Source organism: Pimephales promelas, chromosome 18 (assembly GCF_988280905.1).
Source record: "Pimephales promelas chromosome 18, fPimPro1.hap1.1, whole genome shotgun sequence".
NCBI classification, from domain to species: domain Eukaryota; kingdom Metazoa; phylum Chordata; class Actinopteri; order Cypriniformes; family Leuciscidae; genus Pimephales; species Pimephales promelas.
The window spans coordinates 12,369,441-12,393,103 of record NC_142786.1 but is presented as its reverse complement, the minus strand read 5'-3'; the positions used below and the strand labels follow the sequence as shown (position 1 = coordinate 12,393,103).

Here is a 23,663-nt window from a genome sequence, read left to right as displayed (position 1 = left end):
CAGAGTCCAAACCAAGTTTTGAACACCTTTTAGCAGAGCTAAAACAATATTACACCACTGTAAGAGGTCTTAAAAATAGAAAGGCTATTAAGACTGATCTTGTACTTTCCAAATATGTTTAATTAGCATCCTTTTTTGTAATTTGGTCTTGTTTTATTTTATTTTATTTTTTTTATTTTATGGTCATTGTTTGTCTTGTATGTCTGTTTAGTAGTGTATTTTGTGTATCAATCCTGGCATAAACAGATGTTGTTGTATTATATTGTTAATATTGAATAAAGCAAAATAAAAATAAAAAAACGTCGCGCTCAGAGAGTAAAAGTCCCGGATGTAATTCATCACAGAGTTTTATTTAAATCAGAGGGTGCAGCGATTTAACCAAGTTGCGTCAAACATGTTTCTAGAACAGTGAAGAAAATGTTGAAAATTGGCCAGAATATATTTTTGAATATGTGACAAACTCTGGTGGTGATATGCATAAGAATACCTTAAGGAAAGTTTTATGTTTGTACAGGTTAAGAATAGTATTTTATTTTATTTTTTTATTCAGAAAACTTGGGAAATACAAAAAAAAAGGGAATACAAATACAAAGACATTTGAAAACCCAAATTCTAATAATTTACTCTGATGAAGATATCCATGTCTTTCTTTCTTCAGTCGAAAATAAATTAAGGGTTTTGAGGAAAACATTCTAGGATTTTTCTAGACAGACTTCAATGGTAACCAAAAATTCTAATTTTCTAAGAAGGTTCAATGTCCATCTCAATGTAGCTTCAAAGTCTCGACATGATCCCAGTCAAGAAGTAAGGGTCTAATCTAGCGAAACGATCGATCATTAAAAATAATAATAATAATAATTTTAAAAAATACTAAAAAAAATAAATAATATTATATAGCTATACTTTTGAAACTTCTTTGAACATTTGAATAGTTGGTTGCCATTGAAGTCCATTCTGTGTATAAAAAATTTAAGCGATACATGGATATCTTGGATGACATCAGGGTGAGTTTGAAAGTCAACTTAATACTTTAAGATATATGCTGGACATGAATATTAAATTAGCATTATTTTCCTATGTTTTAACATAAAGAAAATCTATATGGCTTTTGTGTAGGACACTCAGTATATGACATGTATGATTAAAATATATATTAATATTATGGAATTTATATATGTGGATTTTGCAGCATATATGTTCCTTACAATATTCTGTTGGAACATATAAGAATCACAGGTGTTTTTAGCAAACCTTTTCCATATGGGCATGCACATCCCACTGACATAAATTAAGACTGTTAATGGTCAACCAGTGCTACATTATTTTTTAAATGTAAGAATAACATTAGTAGGCTAGCAATTTTACCCGTGGAACTGTGTGTGGTGTTTTTCGTGGTCAATTCGCACTGCTGTATTTAGATTAACAGTAACTGATAATTTCCCAGAATGCATTGAAATTCTACAGTAACATACTGTCAACTGTGTGCACAGTACATAACTGTTGAAAAAACAAAATAATACTGTGAAAACAACTAAATCTACTGTAATTTACTGTACATAGGTTATACAGTAAGAAACTTGAGAAAAACAGTATAATCAAATAACAGAAATCATTTACAGTGAATGTTTTGTGCTCTTAACACAATATCAGATTGTAGCATTAGGATCTCATATTAAAGAGGCTTTGTTATGTGATCAACACAGACAGAGACAATAATGCATAAATGAGGTTTAATAAAAATGAACTACACTGCATGTAAAACATAGACATATATGAAACAAAATGAAAATAAAACAACAAGAACAGAATAATGGAAACACAAGGAAAACACTATTGCTAGCACAGTTAGACCTTCAGAGACAGCCACAGGATACACACTTTAAAGTGTCTAAATTTAGATGGAACAAAGCTTTGCATTCAGACCTAGTGTTGAGTATGAGAAAGTGTGCAGCGTCCAAGAAGTGGGAGGCAGACTTCTTTGATTCTTCCAAGTGAGGTTGATTCGCGGGAAATTCAAAACGTTCTAAAATAGTTCTGTATGCGTATGGATAGTCTTATCACTGGGAGGCTGGAAGACTGACGAAACGCACGTGGGTAATTCAGTCGGAAGACGAGATCACCGCACTAAGAACAGACTTGCTAAACGCAAAATGAAACAAAGACAAAATAAAACAGGAATAGAGGAATACACAAAGATTACATCAGAGCGAAACACAAGAGAGATACACAAGAGCGAAACACCAGAGAAGAGACCAGACAGTCTCTTGCTTTCTTGGTTTTAAAGTTAAACTGGGCACACCCTGGTTGACAGCCAATGATGATGGTCCATTTTCCGGTGAACGTACGCCTCTCGTTGGTTGGGGTACGGCGTTAATTTGCATCTTTATGACTAAGGGGGAAATTAAGCTTACTTTGAAAACGGCATGTACATGTGGTTATACATTTCACAATATTGATATACAGCTTAATAGATAGATCAGACCTGGAGGATTGTAACCATATCAAACATCACACGTCACAGACACACATAAAGGGTTACGTCTCCTTGTGAAATTACAGGCATTTAAAGTTCCTTTACACTCAGGAGGACAGGATATAACAAGTTTACAAATCACAGCTCTCTTACATGTATTTCAAACACACCAGATATGTTTTGTAACATCTTCATATAACGGAAATCTCAGAGTTTGTGTGTGTATGTGTGTGCGTATGTGTATTGCACTAAATTCACACTCGAGACTGATCACAGAGCATTGGCCGTTGGGCCGTATGAGACACCAATGCTCGTATCACCAAATGGTTTTTAGCCATCCAGCCATTTGACTTCCATTTGACAGCCATTTGGCTGGATCACAAAATTGTACAACAGATTATCTCTCTAGGACACCTCATGTGTCTGAGGAAGGGGGGAGAAATGGTACGTTAACCTGGTGACTCTATAAACTTGGACTTACAAACATGGTAGGTTTGTGGATACTGGATACTTCACGGATACTGTGCATTGCCAGCAATATTTACATCTTTGTACAAATCAGGAACGTGTTATGGATCTTTTGTTTTGCTCAGTCTAAAGTTTACCACTGCTGTGTTTTGTTGTAGTTTTCAACTCTTTATAGTTTTTCTTAAAATCTATCATTATTTTCCTAAATGAACCGAATGCCAGAACACACAATAATTTATATGATAATTACCTTCATTTTCCCACATATTTTCCACAAACCCTATTGCAGTTAAACTTCCAGGTTCACACTCTGTACAACCAACCCCATAATCCAGGTTAAACTGTTTTTTAAAGCAACGGCCACATCACTTCCTGTGGAAGATACCATTTTGGTGTGATGTCAGAGGAGGGGGATTTTGGATTTGGTTGTTTTTGTCATGTAATTTGTTGTTAAACTCTTCCTCTGTTAATGGTTGTTGTTTTAGCTGTTTGGAAGGTTTAATTGTTGTGTTGGGTGTTTATATTATTTAAATTGATTGTTACAAATGTATTAGTTAGCTTCAGCCTATAAATAGACTTGCTGGCTGAAAGGATTTCAGTTCTGATTGTGAACTCATATACTGAGCAGTGATGCAAACGTTGGGCCATTTGATTTAGCCAAAATTAGCACATTGTTGCTGTTTTATTTTCTTTTTGTACAGTTTTTATTCATTTTTGTTTTTTCTCCTGCACTGCAAATATTTTAGCACCTTACAATAAAACACCATTTTGAATTTTGCATCAACTTTTTTGTACAGCACATCTTTCCCCCTTTCCACTCCAACTGGTTGGCTTCCCTACAGTTATAATAGTTGTTACATATCTATTCCTTGTTGATTACTACTCAGAATCACATATGTATGCCATCTGGTAATGACGGCAATTCTTATGTTAAAACATGACCCTGCACAGTGTGTTTGTAAATTTATTTGAGAAAAACAATGCGTTTTAGGTGGTACTGAGTACTGAGCATGCTGCCTCTAAATAGCCTTTGTTTTGTTCATGATGAACTTAAAAAAATGTCTTGACCATGCATAATATTAAGAATACTTAATAAATGTGAAATGTAATGCAGTCACCATCCTTTATACAACCGAATTCCTTTTTTCTCATGAAGCTTAAGTGCAATACGATATTCATAGCTTCCTCCATGATTGCCAGCATTACGATGATGCTTATTTTGTTCAAAGTAATGATGCCAGTTTCCATTTTCATCTGCTCCAAACCCAAATACACTCACCTGGAAAAGAAAAAAAATATCATATGAATAAGTGGCAACCAAATAATTTGTGCCTTCAACAACAATGTGACCTCATTAGAATTCATATATATTTGTGAATATAAAGTGAACATTTGGAACCCTTTGTAAGAGTGTCAGAGGTTCAACCTTTGACACAATCCAATAGCTGGACTGTCAATTAAGTTTGTTTGAAATAGACTTACCGCAATATCATAATTTTCACACAGTATCCACGTTCAAACCGATGATACTGGTATTAGCACTGATTGGATGCTAGGTGGTGCTAGCCAAACACATTAACGCAAGGTAGTGTTTCTGAACTATGCATTGTATTTTTTTTAACTAAAAACTAAATTGAAACTGAAAAATGGGGGGAAATTATTAATTTACAAACTTAAATGATTAGTTTAACCAAAGATGAAAGAAACATGTGCAGTGTGTCAGAATAGAGCATCCGAGTGTCCTCTACGTCCTGCATGATCCAAAACGGTTCTCAACTGGTTTGGCCATGGACCCACATTTTCCTATGTTCATGAAGCCGCAACCCAAATTTTTAGGAATTTGAACCAAGCAAATTAATTACCCAAAAATGGTTGACAGAAGTTCTGTCCCTCTTTACTTAAAGGTAGGGTATTGGATTTGCAAAACGGCAGGCAGATTTTGAAAATACACAACTCAAAAGGTCGTACCTTCTGTCCTCCAACGCTGGCCCTGACCCCACCCATTCGAAGAACATGGACGCATGCACTTACTTAGGGAATCATGCACTTACTCTCTCTCTCTCTCTGTACCGGGGCGACTTGCACTTACTGTGACTGGGTCACAAGCTTTGAGTATGCGCATGAAGGGGACGGTACGACCGTTTGATTGACACACTTCCTGTCCAATGATTCTTGGTGGTCTTGGAAATGATTGGCTAGAGATTTTTTGAGTCCTGACCGTTCCACAGATTATTAAATTGCTTAATTTTCACTTCAGTGCTTCTAACTATAAGTGGCTGTAATTGGATTAGGAATAGGATTTCAAGTGATTTTGAAAAAAATGGTCAAAAAAGAAAATCACATACCCCACCTTTAAAATATACATACATTTTAAGAATATCATTAACTCTGATGAATAACAGTACAATGTAAGGCTATTAAATAGTAGTCCCAAACTAGTTAAAGGTGCAATACCTAAGATTTTTGCATTAAAATATACCAAAATCACAAGGCCAGTGTTAAATATTTAGTTAAGATGATAACTTACAATATTCCAAATGTTTCAAACAATGTTTAAATCGCGAGAAAATTGAGATTTTAACTAGGGAAATGGGGCGTGTGAGCAGGGGTGAGCTGGGAGTCGCGAGTCAATCGTGTCATATCCGCTTACCTCGGTTTCCGCTCGTATTACGTGTAGTCCTGGACAAATGCGGTAGTTGTAGTTGTGCGTTAGCGTCTATCAAGCAACAAACGTAAGCTTGTTTCACGCATTTGTTATGGAATGGAGCACAATTATTCTTTTCATTTATTCTCGGAATGTGAACTGTTGGCTGTAAAGGGGGTTGCACACCGGACGAGAAGCGCCGCGCCACGTTTAGGGCAACTCCACAGTAACGTTATCGAACACCGGACGCGCACTTTCTCATCAGTGTATGGCCAGCAATATTGTTATGTTTAATGACAGGAAATGAAGATAATGTCTGTTCTATGTTATGATTGTACTGTACAATTAAATACAATCGTTGCTGAATCTGCATTCTGAAAACTTTACCTCAGATCATCCGTTAACTGAATGAATTGAGAATCTCACCTGAAAAATCTAATAACATCAGCTATTGTTATTCAAGCAGCTGATTTCTGTAAATGAAGGCAAAACTATGCATATTGAAGCATAGGGCGAAGTCAGGATCCATTAGCAACGATTTGAGACAAAAATAATAAAAATTTTATACAAAACCATGTAAATGGCGCTCTGTGGCGCAGCAGGATTTTGAACACGGTCCTGAGGCGTTGCTAGGCGCCGCGGACAGACGCCGAATGGCGCCGCCGGTATGTGTACACTTATAGAGAATAATGTGTTTGAATTTTAAATATGTGGCGCGACGCGGCGCTGAGCTTCTCGTCCGGTGTGCGACCCCCTTAACGTTAATTTTGTGAAACTGTAGCTGTGGTTGAATACTTACACGACATGAAAAGATGTGTCAAATGTACATGATTTTTTATTTTTATAAAGTTACCAAAAAGGAGGACCAGCCACATCAACTCCTTGCAAGAGACCTGCCCCTTCAAACCCTCTCCACCATAGCTTCGTCCAGTGACTCGTACAGTAACATCTGTGATAACTCATTTACTTTTAAACCTGACTTCTCTTGCGGTTATTTCAGTTTAAGGAAAAAAAAGCATGTAAACGCAACATTTATAGAAATCGAACTTTACCTCATCCATGACAACTAATTTTCGATTCCTGTCTGACTGATTTATCCACGGTGGAGTTGAAAACAACAGTTCCCATCATTCCGCGTTTCTCCACATCGTCATCAAGCAAAGCCGTTGTTGTTGTTTTGAATGTCTATTAAAGACATTCGCCCTCTAGCGGCATCTAAATCTTAGGTATTGTAGCTTTAATAGACTGATTCCCAACCCTTGTCCTGGAGTACCCCCAACACTGCACTTTTTTGATGTCTGACACACCTATCTATGGTATTGGATTCTTTATTAACTAGCTGATAGGTTGAATCAAGGGTGTTTGATTTAGGAAGACATCTTGTGCAGTGCTGGGGGTATTTCAGGTCTATGGGTTGAGTACCACTGAGTTCATTCATCTCAATAAATTTGTTAATACAATAAAGTTAATAAGTTGGTATTGTTGAGGTAAGGGTGGCGGATGAACCCAGAAGCAGACGGTGTGCAATCACAGATAATTTATTGAAGACAAAAAAGGGGAAAACAAAGCCCACGAGGGGGCAAAACAAGACTCTGACAAGGTGACTGACTAGACAAGGTACTGACAAAATAAAACTAGGTAAACGACTGACACGAGCAATAAATAAACAGGACAAATCCTCTTGACAGGTACTCACAAACTTGGCACAGATAACACTTGGCAACATTTGTCAACATTAGTCAATGAACCGACCCAGGACAGCAAACACAAGGGGATTAAATAGGGAACACTAATGACGAGGACAGGTGAGACTGACTAGACAATAATGACGAGACGAGGATAACAAGGGGGCGGAGTAAAGAAACGAGACAACACAAGCACATGGCCCAAACAGACCATGCGCTTGTACACAAAACATGATTCTGTCATGATCCTGCCTCATGACCAGAGAAAATCAACCACAAGAGGGCAGAATCATGACAGAACCCCCACCTTAAGGAGCGGCTACCAGACGCTCCTCAAGGGGACATTAAACACGGGACATGACAGACTGTGACAAAGACAAAAACCAACAGTACATAGCAAAAACCAACAAAGGCAAACAAGAATACACAACAACAGGGTTGGGGTGGAACATCAAAAATAATAAACAAGGAAGGGGAGGCGGAGGGACAATAAAGTCCTTGAGCGAGGGTCCAGGGTGCACAGGCGGGGCGGTGATCTTGGGACCACGGGGTATGGGCTTGGGACGGGGGGTCCGAACGGACTTGGGTGGAGTGGTGTGGGTAGAAGGAGAAACAGTCCGGGGTTGAGACAGGGCAGGGGAGACAGGAGAAACAAGCGGAAGTCCAGGGGCAGTGGAGACAGGGACAAATGGGGAAACAGTCCGGGAAATAGTGGAGACAGGGGCGACCGGGAAAACAGACTGGGGTACTGCATTAGTGGCAGCAGCAACAAACTCAGAGGATGGGGAAACAGGACTCCTGACGGGGGACATGACAGGCGAAAGGACAGGACTGGGTGCAGCGCTCTCTGTGGCGGGCTCCGGTCTTGCGCTCTCGGCGGCTGGCGCGTGTTCGGCGCTCTCGGCGGCTGGCGCGGGTTCGGCGCTCTCGGCGGCTGTAGACACGGGACAAGACAATATGCCAGACCTGGCTGGAACTTCCAGAATCTTGGCTAGACTTGACAGGTACTTGGACAAAGTTCTTGCCGCAACGGCAATAGGCAACTCCTGATCTGCTGACACTGACCGCAAAACAGCCTCAGCAGCCGAATCAGCTGCAGCCCTCTCAGCGGCGCTCACGACAGCAGGCTCAGGAACGGTGTCCTCAGCAGCGGGTTCAGGGACAGCGCTTACAGCAGCGGGCTCTGGGACAGCGCTTACAGCAGCGGGCTCTGGGACAGCGCTTACAGCAGCGGGCTCTGGGACAGCGCTTACAGCAGCGGGCTCTGGGACAGGTGGAGATGAAGGACGAGAGGCCCCCCTCCTCCTCCTTTTCTTCCTAGGCCGTGGCACGGACGTAGACGGACCCTTGACCGGTTGGAGAAGCTCAATGGGGGCTGTAACTGGTGCAGGAAGGGCAGTCTCAGACAGCGTTGACTCTGTCGAGGATGATTCAGAAGGAGAATCCCATGAACTCCGTCTCTCTCGCTTGCCACGGAGATGAGGTGGTGTGGACGAAACCTCAGGAGAAGATACAGAGGAAACCAGATCCCCTTGAGTGACCACAGCAAGAACACGACCCTCCGGGATCACGGGCAGCTTGGCGGATGATGAGCCTGTGGGTGCCTGTGACTCTCTCCGAGACAAGCAATCCACCAACTCAGTGAACGGATAAGTCACCAGCTCCTCCCGTTCAACCAGGGGTGGAAGAGAGTTGAGACCAGCGACGAGGTAGCAGTTTAGGAGGAACTCCGGAATGAAAAACCTCCTCTCGTTCACAACCCGGGCATACTCCCTTATCGATAGCTGTCCCTGAGCGGGAATCGGGAGCTTGCCTCTCCTCGAGTCAGCGATGGTCTTGGACCACCACTCCTTCAGTTCCTCAGAGTCATGCTTGACACTGGAGGACATACCATCTGCTGGGTTCGATTGTGGTCGGTTCATTCTGTTGAGGTAAGGGTGGCGGATGAACCCAGAAGCAGACGGTGTGCAATCACAGATAATTTATTGAAGACAAAAAAGGGGAAAACAAAGCCCACGAGGGGGCAAAACAAGACTCTGACAAGGTGACTGACTAGACAAGGTACTGACAAAATAAAACTAGGTAAACGACTGACACGAGCAATAAATAAACAGGACAAATCCTCTTGACAGGTACTCACAAACTTGGCACAGATAACACTTGGCAACATTTGTCAACATTAGTCAATGAACCGACCCAGGACAGCAAACACAAGGGGATTAAATAGGGAACACTAATGACGAGGACAGGTGAGACTGACTAGACAATAATGACGAGACGAGGATAACAAGGGGGCGGAGTAAAGAAACGAGACAACACAAGCACATGGCCCAAACAGACCATGCGCTTGTACACAAAACATGATTCTGTCATGATCCTGCCTCATGACCAGAGAAAATCAACCACAAGAGGGCAGAATCATGACAGGTATGAGCAACCACAGTTATCAAAAATATATAGAAAATAAAGTGGAATTTTGGAAACTACAGAAACGTCTCAGTTACTGAAGGAGCCAATAAACATTGGCACGTAATGATTTGCAGCAGCTGCTCTGCCTCGCAGAGAGGGTATATAATAAGTAGCAGGTGCATTGCCTCTTCAGGTTTTCGCTGAGGAGCCGAGCAGTTGTACGGGAATTTTGGCTGCGGGACGTATGTCTCTGTTCCCTCCTTCAGGGAGCGAGGGTTACCATACGTAACCGAGATGTTCCCTATCAGTCTGTCACTGTCGGAGTACGTCCACTGGCGATTCTAGGGGGTGGCCTGGGGTGGCCCCTTGGCCACCCCTGAAAGGTCATTGGCCACCCCTGTGTCCACCCCAGATCTGATAGGTAGTTGGTCAAGTTCGTCAACACAAGAAACAATAGAAATGCAGTCAATCAATGGTGACAGCTGATCTACCGATTTAGGTCCAGTTTTACATTTTTAAATAACACAGTAATGGTCGTACTGAGGCTGTGAGAGCTGATTTCTGCTCAGTGGACGATTGGCCATGCAGGTCAGGTTACTAATGAGATGCGCACGCTGGCTGCTGCTGCTCCGTGAGGTGGAGCAGTTACAACAGCAACAAATACAACGATAAATACAACGCGGGAATCTGTGGATTGAGAGTTATGGTAATTTAATGTTTACTTATATTGTAGTTCCCTGTGAATGCGTAGGAAAACTGAAATATTCGAACTACACTGTACTAGCTAGATTAGCATCCTGAAAGAGTGCAGACGATAAAGAGGGCGCGTGCAGCTCTTAAAGGGGCCACACCTTATTTCCACTCATTACACTGCCATGAAATATAAAACGTCTCTGTTACGGATGTAACCCTCGTTCCCTGAGTAGGGAACGGAGACGTTACATCAGAAGTGACGGAGATTGGGGGTTTCGCATAGAAAGCCAATCCTCTTCGGGTATTTAATCACGAGCCAATGGCATGAAATGCCTTGGGGCTGCGGAAATTTGCATAGCGTACTCCGCCCTACTCCGTGAGTATAAAAGGAGGAAGTGAACGCAACCGCAGTATGTCTTCGCTGAGGAGCCAAGACTGAACTCAGGCGTCTACCCAGCGGTACAGCAGAAGTGGCAGGGAGACGTAACGTCTCTGTTCCCTACTCAGGGAACGAGGGTTACATCCGTAACAGAGACGTTCCCTTTCGTGGTTACTTCGAGTTACGTCAGAAGTGACGGTCGAGTGGGGTCAATGCCATCACGCCATCTTACAGCTGTCTTCCAGTGCCCTGCGAAAGTCTAGACCCCTGAACCTAGGTATCACCAGGAGATCCTACTTTGACACAGGAATACCAAGGTACACTGGGAAACATATCCCGGGAGGGACATGCTACCAGATGCCTACCGTAGGGAGGACTTACGAATACACATATGGCCGCATAGGGACGCATATGGAGATCACTGGAGCACCAACCGCAGGTGGTTACTAGAACTTAACTCCAGGGGTGGCAGATGGCTTGCCAAGGGAAGACACATGCTCAGAGAGGCTTACAGTGGAAAATACACATGAGACAGTTACCATAAGGAACCGTGCACATGGAGGCACCTAGCCGCCATCCAGAGCAACAGCAGTGGTGCCCGCATCATGGGTGCTGGAGGACTCAAGGCCTCAACGGAAGACTACTGAGGAATATCGCATTTATCCAGTCCGAGGAGTGGAATGGCGAGCAAGCGAAGACACCTAAGCGGGTCCAGTACTGGCGGAAGCGAGTACGTGAGAGGATACCGGTTCGATTCGCAGATTATAGAATCTCGCGAAGGTGTTTGGTGTCGCCCAGCCTGCAGCTCTGCAAATGTCTGTTAGCGAGGCGCCATGCGCTAAAGCCCAAGAGGAGGCCACACTCCGAGTGGAATGGGCCATCACACCAAGGGGGCACGCCGACCTTGCTGCTGGTAAGACAAAGTAATGGCGTCCACTATCCAGTGAGACAGCCATTGCTTTGAGAGAGCCCTTCCCTTCTGGCTCCTCCCATAACAGACAAAGAGCTGGTCTGAGGTCCTGAAACACCGCGTTCTGTCGACGTAGGCACGGAGCGCACGTACCGGACAGAGCAGTGCCAAGGCTGGGTCTGCCTCCTCCAGGGGCAGCGCTTGCAGGTTCACCACCTGGTCCTGGAAGGGAGTGGTGGGAACCTTGGGCACGTATCCAGGCCGGGGTCTCAAGATCACGTGAGAGTAAGCCGGCCCGAACCCCAGGCACGCTTTGTCAATGGAGAATGCGTGCAGGTCCCTTACCCTCTTGATGGAGGCCAATGAAACCAGGAGTGCTGTCTACATAGGACAGGACTAAAAACTCTACCGATTGCAAAGGCTCCAGGGGAGGCCTCTGCAGAGCACTTAGATCTACTGAGAGGTCCCAAAGAGCACGAGGGGAGAATGAGGCGTATTTAGCCTCCTTGCTCCCCTCAGGAACCTGATGACCAGGTCGTGCTTTCCCATAGACTTACCTTTCGCTGCATCATGAGACGCGCAAATGGCCGCGACATAAACCTTAAGGGTGGATGGCGACAGCCTACGCTCCAACCCCTCTTGCAGGAAGGAAAGCACGACACCGATCAAACATCTCAGGGGGTCTTCTCACGGGAAGAGCACCAGTTGATGAAGAGGTTCCACTTCGACGCGTAGAGGTGTCCCGTGGACGACGCTCTAGCGGAAGTGATGGTTGCCGCCACCGCAGGTGGCAGCGAACTCAAACCTGCCTCATCCCGTCCAGGAGCCACAGGTGTAGGCTCCAGAGCTCGGGACGAGGGTGCCACAGGATGCCCCGTCTCTGAGAGTGTCCTCAGAGGAAAGGCCAAGGAGGTGCTGTTGCGAGGAGCATCAGTTCGGAGAACCACGTCTTGGTGGGCCAGTAAGGGGCTACCAACAAGACCTGCTCCTAGTCCTCCTTAATCTTGCACTACACCCGTGCAAGAAGGCTCACTGGGGGAAACGCATACTTGCGTGGGCCCCGCGGCCAGCTGTGCGCCAGTGCGTCTGTGCCGAGCGTGCCCTTCGGACAGGGAATAAAACTGGGCGCAGTGGGATGAGTCCCGAGAGGCGACAGGTCTATCTCGCCTCCCCGAACTGGTCCCAAATCAGCTGGACCGTCTGGGGATGGAGTCGCCATTCGCCGGAGATAGGACGGACCCGTGACAGCTCGTCGGCTGCCAGGTTCCGGTCTCCTGGAATATACACTGCACGAAGGGACCTTAGGTGCTTCTGACTCCATAGCAGGAGGTGGCGGGCGAGCTGCGACAACCGACGTGAGCGTAGACCACCCTGGTGGTAGATGTACGCTACTGTAGCGGTATTGTCTGAACGGACAAGTACGTGTTGACCCCTGAGCAGTGCTCGAAAGCGGTGCAGGGCCAGGCGTACTGCCAGAAGCTCGAAGCAATTGATGTGCATGAAGCGCTGGGGTCCTGTCCAGGAACCCGTGGCTGCATGCCCATTGCACATGGCACCCCAACCCGTGGTAGATGCATCCGTGGAGACAACGAGATGCCTGGAAACTCGCAGAAGAGGGACACCGGCCCGTAAAAGCTGAGGTTTGACCACGGGAAGAAGGTTTGGCGGCACGCTGGAGTCACTGGAACTCGGAGCGAGCCGCGATACCATGCCCACCTCGGGACTCGATCGCGAAGCCACAGCTGAAGCGGTCTCATATGAAGCAATCCGAGCGGCGTTGCCGCGGCTGCGGATGCCATATGCCCCAGGAGCCTCTGAAAAAGTTTCAGTGGGACCGCACTCTTGCCTTCGAACTGTCGAAGACAAGTCAGCAGTGAGTGCGCACGCTCGTTCCTGAGCTGCGCGGACATGGCGACCGAGTCTATCTCCATGCCGAGAAAAGAGATCCTCTGCACGGGGCAAAGTTTGCTCTTCTCCCGGTTGACCCGAAGGCCCAGACGGGCTAGGTGCCGGAGCACCAGGTCTCTGTGTTCGCAAACCTGTTCTCGAGAGTGTGCCAGTATCAGCCAATCGTCGAGATAGTTCAGGATGCGAACCCTGTGTTCGCAAAGGGGAACAAGGGCTGCCTCGACGATCTTCGTAAAGACGTGGGGTGACAGAGCTAACCCAAATGGGAAAACCGTGTACTGATATACCTGGCCTTCGAAAGAAAACCGAAGAAACGGTCTGTGTCGAGGCAAAAATGGAGACCTGGAAGTACGCGTCCTTCAGGTCGATTGCTGCAAACCAATCCTGAGGCCGGACACATTCGAAAATGCGTTTGGCTGTGAGTATTTTGAACAGTAGTCGATGGAGAGTACGGTTCAAAATGTGCAGATCCAGGATCGGTCGTAACCCACCGGTCTTCTTGGGGACAATGAAGTAGGGGCTGTAAAACCCGGACCTCATCTCGGCTGGAGGGACTATCTCGATTGCACCCTTCGCCAGCAGGGTCGCAATCTCCGCTCTCATGACCGGGGCGTTGCCACCGACCATCGTGGAGCGAACTCCCCTGAAACGGGGAGGAGACCGTGCGAACTGAATCGCGTAGCCGAATCTGATCATTCTGATGACCCAGCGGGACAGGCCGGGAAGCTCTAGCCAAGCTCCCAGGAACTGCACCAGCGGGATCATACAAACCACAGACGTCCCCCCGGAGGGGCAGCGAGGTGGAGAGACTGGCATGCGCACAGGAGTTACCCTGCACGGATGCACAGTCAAACACCGTTACCCGACAGAAGAGACCAGGGAAGGACGCACGTTCCACGGGGGTCTGTTCTGCCGGGGGTCTGGCGATAGAGGGGGAGGCGAGTGGCATGGTCCAGGGACAACACACCTCCCATCCGCACCCTCAGAGACAGAGGAGAATGAGAGTGGCGAGGCACGGGGCCGTTGCACACTTTCACCTTGCTCAGTGTGCTCGGAGATGGAATGCAGCTCTTTGAGAAAAGATTCTCCCCCAGCCCTCCACCGGGGGAAGGAGTGGGCCTGACCACTCCCTGAAGAACTGCAAACCACACCCGAGCTGCCCGTAACGGGAGCGTCGCAGCGGGGCTGCAGGGCACCTCCCTACGACCACCTCACGGCACGGCCCGGTGCTGCTGGGGCCGGACGGGAGGGGGCGGAATTCGCAGGAGGGCGCATTTGGCCGCAAGCGGACTGACGCATCTGAGCCCGCGGCTAGTAGCAGCAGAAACCGCAGAGTCAGGTAAGCCACAGTCCGCTTCTGGGCGGCCGAGAACTGTTGGGCAGCGTTCTCGATCGCGCCGCCGAAGAGGCCAGCCTGGGATATGGGAAAAGTTGAGGAACTGGTTCACTCAACCTCACGCACATCAACCAGGTTAAGCCAAAAGTGTCTGACCACACGCGTGGACATCACCTGACTCAGGGAGCATGCGGTCACCTTCCCCGCTCGTAGAGCGAGGTCGGCGACGGCATGCAGCTCAAGGATGAGCTCTGAATCAGCCCTACCCTCGTGCATGTCACTGAACACCCATGAGAATGACAATAACATACAGTGAGGTGGCAGCCTGCCCCGCAGCTCTATAGGTCCCCGCCACCGGAGTAGACAAGAACCTACAGGCATTGGAGGGGTGCCTAGGGCTGCCAGACCAGGTGGAGGCACTGTGGGGAAACCTAAGTGTTGCCACAGAACACTCCACAGGGGGGAACCCCAGTGCACCCTAGACTGCAGCCTCAGGAGGGCAGAGAAGGCGGAAGAGGCTGTTGAGTGATCGTGAAAGTCAAAGGAGACTTCCACAATCTCACGGCCTCCTTATGCACATCCGGGTAGAAAGGTTTTGGGTTCGCCACCCCCAAAAACCAATCATCAGCCTTAAGTGCTCGGGATATGGCAGAATTTTCCACACAAACCCGATACTCGTGGCAGCCCGGGAAGCATAGCTGTGAGCCCTGAATCAAGCTCGCTATGCTAGCACATCCGAGGACAGCAGCACAGACGAGCCATCTCCAAAGACTCCAGCTCACCTTGTGATGCGGCGATAAACATGATTTCATCAGCTGGGGGACCGTATGAGAACGCGGGCCCGCGAACGGCCCCACCCACTCACTCTGGACCACGTGGGTTGCAACGTGAAAGACAGGGTGTGGACCGAGAAATTTCGTCGGTTTAGTTTCAGACCTAACGTCTTTTTGGTCACCCTGGCCACCAGCCAAAGCATTATCTCACGTGGAGAAAATGGTTTGGGTTGTGGATGAGGGGACTCTCACTCTACTGAGCTCATTGAGTCTCAACCGTTATACATTGCGATGATCACGTTCCCACTGAGAGAACGTGACACACCCACGAGCGCTGTCTGAGCGTGATCAAATCCCAAACACGTCAAACAGCGCTCGCGCCCATCAGCTGACTCTATCAGAATACCGTGCTCAGGAATACACGGGCAGATCGTCTTCAAAAAGACGCGTCTTTAAAAAGACGTGCCGCGTGCACACTCTTTCAGTGAGAGGAAAAAACTCTGTGGATGTTGAAGCGACCAGGGAGAGACACACACACTGGCAGACCACTGCTCAGATCGCAGGCAATGTGAAACTCGCTGGGTACCGCCGTCACACCAACACCAGAGAGTTCGCTCGTCTCGAAGAGGTGAGTCACCGTAGTAAACTCAGATTGTGTGGCTTGTGGAGTGAAGAAGTTCTCTTGGCTCCGAAGCGAAAACATCCTGCGGTTGCGTTCACTTCCTCCTTTTATACTCACGGAGTAGGGCGGAGTACGCTATGCAAATTTCCGCAGCCCCAAGGCATTTCATGCCATTGGCTCGTGATTAAATACTCGAAGAGGATTGGCTTTCTATGCGAAACCCCCAATCTCCGTCACTTCTGACGTAACTCGAAGTGACTACGAAAGGGAACGCTATTTTCTGGACTGAAGACTGATGGTGGTTTTTGCAGATGTGTGTGTTCAATATAGCTAATGTTATATTTTTCACCAACCAGTGTGTGAAATATAGTGTGACAGTCTAGATTTAAGTTAAAACACAAAAACAAGCTGTGACTTATTTGCTCTGTGGTTTAAGGGGTGTTTAAAAGGACTTTTTGTTTGTATCAATTAGCTCATCTTCACAGTCCACATATATTTTTAGAAGTTTAAATAGGCAGAGTAAATTGCATTAAAATGGCACAAATGTCATAAGTTAAATTATGAAGAAGCATCTTGACTATTTATGATTTTGAGTCTTAACTCTTTGATTTTAAAAACGTATTAATGTATGCTGAATCAAAGCCAACGTTTCAAATTATACTTTCATCAAGGCCTTGGACACGAATACTGTCTGGGTTGAAAAACACTTTTTGCACATTTTCATACATCACAAGGCATCCTAATGAAATTATTCAGTCATCAGGCAACTCTCTGTGTTACCTGTGTTTGCTTTACTTATTTAAGTCCCCTCTTGTGGTTAAATAAAAACACTTCTGGCAAATAACAAACTAAGAAAATCAAATTCCAGTATCTCTAACAAATTATATCTAAGCTAAATAATAACATAAACTAAGCATGTAAAGAACAACAAATATTTTGCCCTCACAAACTTTTGCTTTTGCTTTTACAGATACACTTTTTTAAAAAGGTCCTGTCTTTAAGCATTTCGGTTTGTCCTGTTGGATTTCTGTGTTTTCATGTCACAACCACAAGATGGTGCCTCATTTAGTAAAGCAAACCTCAGGTAACAATACAGGTGACACAGATGATGAGCTGACGACCTATACATGTTATTCTATAGGATGAGTTGAGAGTACTTTAATTTTGCTATTCTAATCTAACTTCTGAAGTGACAAGGACTTAAATCCACTACAAGAAAATAGCTCTAAGAAAATATTTACCCTATCCTGACCATAATTACTGATTAAAAATAGACATGTTAAAATAACTAGAGATACTTGAGGACTGTCTGTGATTGGTGGTTAGGACTGTTTTTAACAGGATAGACACCTTTATTTGACAGTTATGAGACAGGAAATCATGGGAGAGAGAGAGGGGATGTAACATGCAGCAAAGGACCGGGATTTGGTCCATGGTCGGCTGCGTATGTGTACGCATTTAAATTCGCTATGCCATGGCCACCCCACTCTAGCTTTGTGTCCCATCTTAGCCACCCCCCAAAAAATGTCCTGGATACGCCACTGAGTACGTCATAACCGACGAATAGGAATCCCTACCAAAGCGTCACAGCGGCTGGCCCCTTTCAGTGCCTTGTGCAGGCCTCTTGCCCTTCTTGGCTATTAAAAGCCACACTCTTCCCCGAAGAAATCATGTGGAGATATGCATATGGGTTAACCTGAAGGTTGTACTGCAAATGAAATACTGGGGTGACTTAGCCTAAGGGAAAGACACTGGCTTCCATTTAGGAGCAGCTGTGGAAGAATCCTCTTATGGGATCCCCACAGGGTCGCACCTATGGCACCCTCCTTAGACCCGGTTCTCATGGATTCAATCGATAAAGACCTTGATTCAAATCAAGAAACTGAAAACTTGAATGAGAAAGTGTGTGCAAGTCCATGTGGCAGCATTAGAATCAATTTTGAAAAGCAGAGGGAAAATTAAAGCTGCAAGCAGCGATGGGCAGGCCCTCTCACCTGTAGCAGGTCGGGGTCTGAGGCGGCCGCGTTTCATTTTCTGCAGCTCAGCCAGTGCGGCTGTGCATTTGCTAAGCTGCTTCGTTAAAGGTCACTTCCTATTGCCAGCAGGTGGAGCTATGACTGTGGGTGAATGTCGGCATGTAGATTTGTTCAGGGCGGGACTCTTGTCAAAGGTGTAAAATTGCATGCATATCTGGGCTTTTACAGCCAAGTTACTACAACTTCCTGTTTCATGGCGAATCATCGACGCCACGGACACGCCCATTGACGAAAACCCGCAGATAGCACAACTTTACATTGTCAATGCCTTTAGAAGGCACAGCAGAAATGTGAAGTCGATCCGACTAAATCCCTATGAGGAGTTCGTTAAAGTACGTAATGAGTAAATCATCCAAAAATGGCGGTAAAATTAGAAATGTCCGACTTCCTGTTGAGTTTAGGGCATCGTTCCAAGAGACTTTTATGTGCGTCTGGACATGGTAGATGTACCACAGAAATTTCGTACGTGTCAGTCAAAGATGTGGTGGGGGCTGCTTCAATAAAGCTCACTTCCTGTTGCCACTAGGTGGCGCTATGACTGTGGGTGAATGTCGGCATGTAGATTTGTTCAGGGCGGGACTCTTGTCAAATGTGTAAAATTTGGTGCAGATCTGGGCATTTACAGCCAAGTTACTACAATTTCCTGTTTCATGGCGAATCATCAACGCCACGGAAACGCCCATCAACAAAAATGTGCAGATAGCACAACTTTACATCGTCAATGCCTTTAGAAGGCACAGCAGAAATGTGAAGTCGGTCCGACTAAATCCCTAGGAGGAGTTCGTTAAAGTACGTAATGAGTACATCATCCAAAAATTGTGGTAAAAATAGAAATGGCTGACTTCCTGTTGAGTTTAGGGCATCGCTCCAAGAGACTTTTCTGTGCGTGTGGACATGGTAGATGTACCACAGAAATTTCGTACATGTCGGTCAAAGGTGCGACGGGGGCTGCTTCGTTAAAAGACACTTCCTGTTGCCACTAGGTGGCGCTATGACTGAGGGTGAATGTCGGCATGTAGATTTGTTCAGGGCGGGACTCTTGTCAAATGTGTTAAATTTCGTGCAGATCTGGGCATTTACAGCCAAGTTACTACAACTTCGTGTTTCATGGCGAATCATCAATGCCACGGACACGCCCATCGACGAAAATGCGCAGATAGCACAACTTGACATTGTAACAGTGGTGGGTGGTGCCCTAATCTTAAATTAATTATTTCACAAAGAAAGTTCGGGCGCCAGACAGTTTTATAAAACTGACAAAACTTAAACAACCCAAGATAGAAAAGAAAACCACTGATTACACACAAAAACAAATATCAAAGGTGTAAGTTTAACAGTAATTTATTACAACATCAGAAGTTACTGATTTTGAAAGCAAAATAAATCAATTAGTCAGCAAGAATAGGTATTCTCAACATTAGAGTTCATTATCAGTTCTCACATGATTACAAAACAATAGAACAACGGGGTTGACACTCAATTTGGTCGTCCACACAGGCAGTTTCGAGTGTCGATAGTCCCGCCAAACAGTTTTGGCAGACGGAATCAGACAGAAATCGCATCAGGCGAGCGGGAGGTCTTCGTCAGGCTCCCGGAGGGAAGCTAACCCGTTGTTTGGGTGAACAGTTCACTTAAAACCGCCGGTCTTTGAGGTGCGTCGTATTGGAAGTCTCCAGACTCCACGTCGCAACAGGCAGCATGAGAAGGAAGCCTCGGTTCACCCATCACAGGACAAAGTCCATTCTACATCGGTAGTCGCTAACTCCACTCACAGGTCAAACCAACATACCTCGGTGACGTGTCCTCTTTCCCCTTTGTTAAATATACCTTTCCTTCATTTCCCTTTCCGCCGTTAATTAGCCTCAATTAGTCACTCCGCCCTTTCCGTTCAAAGTGAAAGTGAAAGTAAAGCCGTATAACTTACTGCACTGTCACACTCTCCCCCCCTAGAGAAAGTAACCCAAGGTTGTAGAAAAAGGCATCTTAAAATCCCAAGAACTCTTCATCTTCTTCTGAGGATTCTTGGAATAATTCTAGGAGTCGTTTCTTTTCCTGGGTCTCTAACTCCTCAGCTGTAGGAAAACATGCTTTTAAATTACACACATGCACAGTACGCACATCCTCCCCGGAGGATTCCAGTGCCACTTGATAATTTATGGGCCCCTGCTGCTTTATTATTCGATAAGGTCCCTTCCATCTTTGTGCAAGTTTGGCACTGAAGTTCTGTTTGCTACTGGATTGCGGAAAATTTCTTAGCCACACACGGTCTTTTTCTTTAAAGGTGGCCTCTCGACGGTTCTTATTGTAGTTCCGCAGTTGTCTTTTCTGTGCCCTTTGACTGCACTCCTTGGCTTTAGCTTGAAGTTGAACTAACTGATTGACCACATCATAGGAAGGTAAATCGGGAGAGAGGTTCTTGCCATGCAACAGCTTGTCCATTGGACCTTGCAATTTCCTCCCTAGGTGAAGCTCCGCCGGCGTCATGCCAATGGATTCCTGGACCGCTGAATTGACTGCAAAGCGTAGTTCAGGTAAGTACTGATCCCATTTCTTGTGGTTATCTTCTACATAAGCAGCCATCATGTACTTTAGAGTACGATTTACTCTTTCGGTCATATTAGTTTGAGGGTGGTAAGCAGTAGTGAGTTTCTGGGTGACACCCCATTTACCACATATCTCCTTGAATACAGCAGAAATAAACTGGGAACCTCTGTCGGACAGGACAAAGTCAGGAACCCCCCATCGGGTCAGAATCTCTCTCCTGAAAAGTGCTGCAACTGTCTGTGCACAGGCATTCCGCATAGGAAACAGCTCCACCCAGCGGGTAAAATAGTCCACAAAGACAAGAAGGTACTCATTCTGAAGGGTACTGCGGGGCATTGGCCCCATGATGTCTACCCCTAGCATTTCGTTGGGACGTGATGTGCTAACTTGTTGTATTTTCCCTGCAGGTTTACGACTTTCCCCTTTGAGTGTTTGGCATTTGATGCATCTTTTGACATGATTCTTCACATCCGTCCACATCCCTGGCCAAAATGCAACGGCCTTCACCCTTTGGTAAGTCTTGTAAATACCCATATGGCCACTCAAAGGATTCGAATGGTAGTGGTGGAGAACAGTGGAAATCAGACTGCTAGGAATGCATACCCGATAGTGGCATTGGCCGCTCTTCAGCTGAGTTGTGTGGTACAGTTTATCTTCAACTACTTCGTACTGATCCTTCAACTGCTCATTTCCTGCCAGCGTTTGGAATATTTTTTGGATTACCGGGTCCTTGTGTTGCTCCTCCCAGATGGTAGCGGCACCGATTGGAAGGTCTGAATCTTCCGTTGGCCGGACATACAAGTTACACCCAGGTTGGGTGTGGATCCGAGAAAGAGCATCTGGTGCTACATTTAACCTTCCTCTACGATACTCAATGATAAAATCAAACTTCTGCAATCTGAGAACCCATCTAATGAGACGACTGGTGGTTTTTGCAGAGCTCATTACCCATTGTAGGGCTGAGTGATCAGTCACCACTGTGAATAGTTTGGGTTCTAGGTAATGTTGCCACCTTTCCAGAGCCCATATGACGGCAAGACATTCTTTCTCGGTCGCTGAGTAATTCGTTTCGGCTTTATTCAAGGTCCTACTGGCGTAGGCAATTACTTGCTCTGAGCTCTGGTCTTTCCGTTGCGTCAGAACCGCACCTAGTCCAATGTCGCTGGCATCCGTGTATACAATAAATGGAAGGTCGAGGTTGGGATGACCCAGAATGGGAGGCGCGGTAAGGTAAGCTTTTAACTGTTCAAAAGCTTGGTGACATTGGGGTGACCAACAAAATGCCCGCCCCTTTCTTTTCAGGGCATTGAGGGGCTCAGCAATCCTCGAGAAATTTGGGACAAACCGGTGGTACCACCCGGCAAGTCCAAGGAAGCGCTGAACCTCTTTGATGTTACGAGGTACTGGGTATGACCGGATGGCTTCTACTTTACTCAGGTCTGTGGAAATGCCATGAATGTTCACCACATGTCCAAGGAATGTCAGCTCCTGAAGAAAAAATTTGCTCTTCTTCAGGTTGATAGTCAAACCCGCTGTCTGCAAACGGTGGAGGATCGATTGGAGATCGAGGAAGTGCTGGTCTATAGTTTGGGAGTACACTATAATATCATCAATATAGACAAAGCATATGTTACCCCGTAATTCCCCCAAAACAGTTTCCATCAGTCTCTGGAATGTCGCTGGTGCATTTTTTAACCCAAAAGGCATGACTGTAAACTGATATAACCCTGATGGAGTGATAAAGGCAGTCATTGGTTTGCTTTCTGAACTCATTGTCACCTGCCAGTAACCACTGTTGAGGTCAATTGTAGAAAAAATTGATGCACCAGAGAGGGATTCCAGAATTTCTGTAATGTTAGGGAGAGGGTATGCATCACTCTCGGTTATGGCGTTGACCTTCCGGTAATCAACACAAAATCTCATTTTACCATCTTTCTTTGGAACTAGGACAACAGGAGATGCCCATGCAGAGTGAGATGGTTCCACGACACCTTCCTTTAACATTTCTTCCAGTTGTTCTCTCACAACAGCTTGTTTAGAAGGACTCATGCGATAGGGCCGCTGTTTAATGGGCACTGGATGGGTGATGTAGAGGTGGTGTTGGAGAACATCAGTTCGTCCAGGTTGGAGTGTACACACCTGAGAGTTGGACTCCAAAATCTGCCGTAAGTGTTGTTTCTCGTCAGGAGGTAAGTGAGCACCATTCACGGCGAGGTCAATGAATGCTTGTTCATCCAGGCCATCATGTGGTCGTGATAGCACTGGTGGTTGGGGGGGAGGAATTGAACTGAGTAGGGAAAGGTTTTGATTAACACTGTTCAGATGTTGTCTCTTTTCCAGGTGTTGGGGTTTCAGCCTAGGTATACTTGCCTGGCCGGGTTGGAAGAGATATTGTTCCTCAGGGGCAGACTTGAAGGAATATTTTTTATCCATCACATCAATCTGTAGTCCACTGGAGAAGATGAAATCTAGTCCCAAAATCACTGCATATGCAAGGGCTGTGTAGGAAAGGACAGCAACCTGTACTGGAAAAGTCTTATTGTGAAGATTAATCGACAGGTGCATCCACCCTAGTGGAACTTCTGCTTCCCCATTAGCTAAATAAAGAGGACCAAGGGTCCAAGGGTGAAGGTTGTCAGGTAAATTGAGTTCTGTCCAAAGGCTCTCATGAATAAGGGTGTAACTTGCACCTGTATCCACAATGGCTTTCCCTCTCCAGGGACCAATACTGATGGGCACCACCAATTGTTGAGGTACAGCAGTTAGCCGATTTGAAATATTGG

At 45.9% G+C, this 23,663-nt stretch overlaps 1 protein-coding gene across 1 annotated transcript; it reads right to left on the bottom strand.

Moving 5' to 3' along the window:
• Window positions 1-7,614: 7,614 nt before the first annotated feature.
• LOC148970928 (uncharacterized) lies at window positions 7,615-9,691 on the bottom strand. The gene has a single exon (XM_089123063.1). The coding sequence runs from the start codon at window positions 9,190-9,192 to the stop codon at window positions 7,615-7,617; it is 1,578 nt and encodes a 525-aa protein (XP_088979189.1). The 5' UTR covers window positions 9,193-9,691.
• Between the last annotated feature and the right edge of the window lie 13,972 nt (window positions 9,692-23,663).

What these genes read in the sequence shown, in the direction of transcription:
- LOC148970928 (XM_089123063.1), bottom strand. Translation starts at nt 9,192, where the DNA reads ATGAACCGACCACAATCGAACCCAGCAGATGGTATGTCCTCCAGTGTC.